Source organism: Aplysia californica, unplaced genomic scaffold (genome assembly GCF_000002075.1).
Source record: "Aplysia californica isolate F4 #8 unplaced genomic scaffold, AplCal3.0 scaffold00293, whole genome shotgun sequence".
NCBI classification, from domain to species: Eukaryota; Metazoa; Mollusca; class Gastropoda; order Aplysiida; family Aplysiidae; genus Aplysia; species Aplysia californica.
The window spans coordinates 351,843-357,138 of NW_004797563.1; the positions used below are offsets into that span (position 1 = coordinate 351,843).

A 5,296-nucleotide genomic window follows, 5' to 3' on the forward strand; every position below is an offset into this window, starting at 1 on the left:
CACCACACCGATTTTCTCTCAAATATGCATTTCTATGACCCACGTATTTGTAAATCTTTTATCATGCACTGCATAAACTTTTGTTTTTACCCGTTACGAAACGAGTTCTGGTTTTTTTTATCAACATGCTTTTTTAATAAAAGGATCTCTCTTTTTTATCCTGGGGTCAAGGTGTGAAGGCAGAGTACAATCGGATAACTTTAAAAACTTAAACTGATTAAAGGATATGCGACCGTGTCCTGTCCTGGAAGGTACTTTGACACCATGACTGTGCACGCACCGCATCCCCCCTCGCCACAGCCGAGTTTGCTTCCTGTCAGGCGAACTTCGCTTTGGTCAAGGAATAACAGTAATGTTGTTTTTCGATAAATACATGACAATAATGTTATTTTTCATCACGGAAAAACAATGCTGTTACCATTCTAAACGGCAAAACATTGATAATTTTTCAAAGAGTAAACAATGCTGTTATCATTGGTAAACGCATCATACTGATATGGGTATTTTTTGGTAAAGGCATAACATTGATATCAATATCTGTGTTAAAGGCACAACAATGACATTATTTTCGTTTAGGGTAATCAGAGCTGTTACCATTGATAAAGGCATAATAGTGATATCAGCATTTTTGGTAAAGGCATAACTATAATATTATTTCTTGTAAAAGGCGAACAAAACTGTTACCATTGATGATGGCATAACAAGGATATTAAAGCTTAGTATTTTCGGTAAAAGTATAACAATGATTTCATCTTATATATTCCGTGTATCTTTGGTCGAGGCAGAATAATAACATAATAATTATCATCATTGGTAAGGGTAAAGACTAGCAGGAATATTATCTTTGGTTAAGGTAGAACAATGACAGTATCATCACACCAGTTTACTCTTTCTTATCTACGAATTTCTTGTCTGTGAACACCAGTAACATTTTTTCGCAGTTTATCAGGCCTCTTCTTCCTACTCCTCCTCATCCTCCTCCTCCTCATCCTCCACCTCCTCCTCCTCCTCCTCCTCCTTTTTACTCTCCTCCACTCCTCCATCTCGTTTTTCTTTCCCCCTTCCTTCACCACCACCTCCTCCTCCTCCTCCTCATTTTTTCCTTCCTCCCTCCCCCTTTTTCTGTTGCATGCTTGCTGCAGTGGTTGCTAAGGATACGCCGAGTCCGAACGTAGGTCAGTAAGGTCATCTCAGGATCTGGGTTTGGTTCCGTGATCTAGAATTAAGAAAACCAATAAACACACTAAGTAAGAACAAATGTACAATAGCCTATATCATGAAAAAGGAAAAGTACGCAACTTAGATTTAACAGGAGATCACTAACCTATTTTCTCTACTTTAAATTCCTGGTTACGGTAAATACTCATATAACTCTGGGCTCAGGTGTAACTGACTATTCGAATTTCAATGTCGATTTATCATGACATAAAGATGTGTTCTAGAATATAATATTTACATCAGCTAATGAATGGACAAGAGTGAAACTAACGCTGAAACCACCAAGGGGCAAAAGCATGCAACGATTGACATGCCTCCCTCTTTTTGAAAGACAGTTTAAAAAAGAAATGCAAAACTGTACTATCGTTTATAGAAAGAGTGGCATAATTATTAACTGCTAGATGAGTAAGAGGAAGCAGGTTTTACTACTTTTCTGATTTCTTGAAATCAATAATAGTAATAGATAGAAAAGTTGTTGCAAATTTAGTAACATTGCAGTGAGTCTTTCGATGTGGGGAAAGCTCAGAATACTGGACAACAACTATTGTCACAGAACTGTTAAAATCTCGTACCTTAGAACCGTTGACGTAGAACACGAGGACATTGTTTGTTTCTGATTCTTCCATCGCGCTACTTTAGGCTTGGCAAAAGATGGAACAACGTATTGTTTTCTCTCTGTTTGAATAAAAATAACATCAGTTCCATTTAATAATACAAGTAAGAGCATGAACAGATCGTATTTTCATACCATTAGAATGGTACAGCAGATATTGTCAAAAGCAAAGAACACCCCCCGCCCCCGCCCCATCCCTCCTTTTTTCCCTCCGTCCTCTCCTCGCGAAAAAAAAAGATAAAAGAGGGTTTTTTCAAAATTATTGTTGATGAAAAAGGTCAACCATGACTACGATGAAGACGACAAATTTCGCACAACTCCAGCAAAATCAACAAAATAAATATATAAGGGATATCGGAAGCCGTTACACACCACTGGCACCTCTGGCCTCTGACAGCAGTCTCGTTACAGCAAAAAACAGCAAGCGTAACAACCGCAACAAAGCAAACAACTTTAACAACAATAACTTAAATAACAACAAAAACAAATGATTTTAACAACAACAACAACAACAACAGCAACAACAACAACGAAAACATTAACTTTAACAACAACAACAACAACAACAGCAACACCAACAACAACAACACCATCACCAGACTTACAACAACAACAACAACGACAACAACAACAACATCAACACCAACAGCCCCTGCAACAACAACAGTCACAGCAATGTATACAGTAATAACAATTATGACTGTAGGATTAACAAACCCTAGAGGAAGACGGTGATAACGATAACAATTTAAAAAAAACAGTGACGAGGGTGAAGATAGTGAGAACAACATCTGTCATTGCAAATAAGTGCAGCGTAGACATAAACAAGAGCAACATGATACACAAACGATGTCAACAAGGCCATGTGGGTGAGACGATGACCAGAGGAGTGGTCACTGGGCTATCCTTGTACAAGACATGTCCACACTGGTAGAACAAAATGCTCCGTCGCGGAAGCGTATTTGGAACAAAATTTTCTGGAACTGCTTTGGCATGTATTGACGGTTTGTTATATATTGCACGTAATTAAAAAAACATGTCTTTCCTGGTAGACCGAGTACTACACTAGAGTTCTCTTTTTTTTTACAACACTCGTTCTTCAATATCGGAATGGCGGCAGTCTAGATCTAGTGATCTGCAATCTGTTAGAATCACAACCAATATGGTCGAGGGTTCGAACATTGGTCTATGCCCACGTTGTGTCCTCTGGAAAAAAGCTTCTTCACAAAAGAATTCCCCACATCAACCAGATAATAATATTATGTACCCATGTAAAGATAGTGAAAGTTCTTGTCAATAGCGTTTAAGCAACAGTAAGCGGGCAGCTTGCACTGAATGCTTTCTAACGCAGCAGTTTGATTAACAATTTAGATTTTTATAAAGTAACGACTATCTCGTCGTAAGTGACGTGACCTGAATGACAATATCCTATGATCTTCAAAAAACCTTGCGTTGCACAATGTCCGTAGCAGACATGGAAGAGAATGAATCTTGACAGAGAATACTTTAACTACACGGCAAAGTATAATGAGGCAGTATTTCAAGCTCCTTTATGTCAAACAGAAAAAAGTAGAGTAGCAAAACTTACCGCTGAGTGAAGAGAACCAAAACGTATTGTAAGGTTACATGATATGAGCCATGTCTAAAATTGAAATATTGAATAGCACTATTATGTCTAAGATAACGAAATTATAATAGTATGTAAGTTATGAAAAAAATACAAACACGAGTGAATACAACTTCAAAACTGTTGTAGTGGATTGAGATATGTCCGCGTGTAGAGATGGGTATTAACGTAATTGTTAACAGAATGATCACAGTAGACGATCTTATCCTGAGTAAGTTCAATAAATCAGTTTCATTTTAATGCATTTTCTATAGCCTATTAAATCTTCTGTCAAGTTATATATCGACCTCACACATAAATGTGTTTTCTTCTTACTGATATGTGGAAACATTAAGATACTGAGAAAAATGTTACATAGCCTAAAGAACCACATTCTTGGGGAGCATTTAAACTAAAAATGTGGAACTTTTTTTCGAAATAATGCATAAAGCTAAAACTGTTAAGCATCATTCGCGTATGCACTTCAAACATAATGCATCCTACTATTTAACAACTTCCATAAAACACTGTAGAAAATATCTTGACATAGGGAGAAAAAAAACAGTTACAACCACAGCCTTAATCCTTTTATTTACAATCTGTCAAAGCTGCTCTATAGGTTACAAGAGTATAAGAAGCGGGTGTTTGGAGGGTGTCACTGGTAGGTCCTACCTCTTTACTTTCCCTCTGTTGTTTCTGTCTGTTTGTCTAAGTTTTTCCCAGCACTAAAGAACTATTACTGTGTCGATATGCTTCTTTTTATTCAAACAAACTCAAAAGAGTGTAAGAACTCACCCTTTTATATTGTGCAGTTTTGTGCGGGAAAATAAATAACGTTAAACACGGCTGAATATCTTTTAATCCTTTTCCAGATAACATGAAAGTTTTCACTGCCAGCTCATATGGAGTGGGCAGTCTATTTACCTTCAGCAATTAATTGTATAACATTTTGTTATCTCAGCGTTGTTGTTAGTCTCGACACAAGACCTTGCCTGTTACGACACTGTGTTATCCAAAACATTAACCTATTTAGATTACCGTGAAGGACACGAGGTAGGCACGACGAATTATGAAAGACCTAGATATAGATGGAAGGAATTATTGAAGAAGTAGCTGGGCCCCCTTTCGATAAAAGGAATGATCGGTGCATTAACATCAACTGAAAGTCATTGGCCTACTATATATATACTCTGCTGGAATGGAGCAAAAAATCTTGAGAGAAAAGAGACACAAGTGTTTCCAAGTTGTCAAATATATAATAGATGTATAGATTGATTCTCCATTCCGCTTTCGTGGTTGAAAACTCCAGAATCTGAAATATGTTGAACCAGCGCGAACGGCTAGTGAACTTAAACTTCTTTTGTTTACAATGGCGTCTTAGAAGACGGACTTTCCCAAGATTAGATCTAAACGAAACTAATGAAAAACTGAAAATTAAACTACAGTGACTTCAGGCTCTTCAATGAAACTGTGGACCTTGTAAAAGATTCTGAACCACCAATAATTTTTTATCAAATTCGAAAGTTAAGTTTATTCGGAAGTTTTAGGCTGCAAAAGTGACGAACTTTCACAAATATAATACGTAGAGATTATTTGAAATCTTTACTAAATACCGGTACCAAACACTTTTGAACGAACTGAGGCAGAGAGTACAGCAAAGTAAAAAGATTAAAAGAGTTGATAGGCAAGACTGTGTTGATATGTTATTGGGCAATTTGTGTGAGTGTGTGTTTTAGCAAGGTTTTTACGCCGCTCGCTACTGCATAATGTCATAATAATATGAACGCCAAGGGGTGGATGTCAACAGAGAAGTCTAAACGGGGAATAAGACTTATTCTGCTCACCTCTCTAGCCTCAAC

At 37.2% G+C, this 5,296-nt stretch overlaps 1 protein-coding gene across 1 annotated transcript in view; it reads right to left on the reverse strand.

Annotated features, from left to right (window-relative positions):
• LOC101862427 (xanthine dehydrogenase/oxidase) overlaps positions 1 to 4,394 on the reverse strand; it is a gene marked incomplete in the record, with an annotated part of 42,755 nt that extends 38,361 nt beyond the window's left edge. The window contains 4 exon segments of the mRNA XM_013084443.2: positions 229 to 325; positions 1,159 to 1,216; positions 1,791 to 1,893; positions 4,233 to 4,394. Of these exon segments, the coding sequence (XP_012939897.1) occupies positions 229 to 325; positions 1,159 to 1,216; positions 1,791 to 1,844 (209 nt within the window).
• Positions 4,395 to 5,296: the final 902 nt, after the last annotated feature.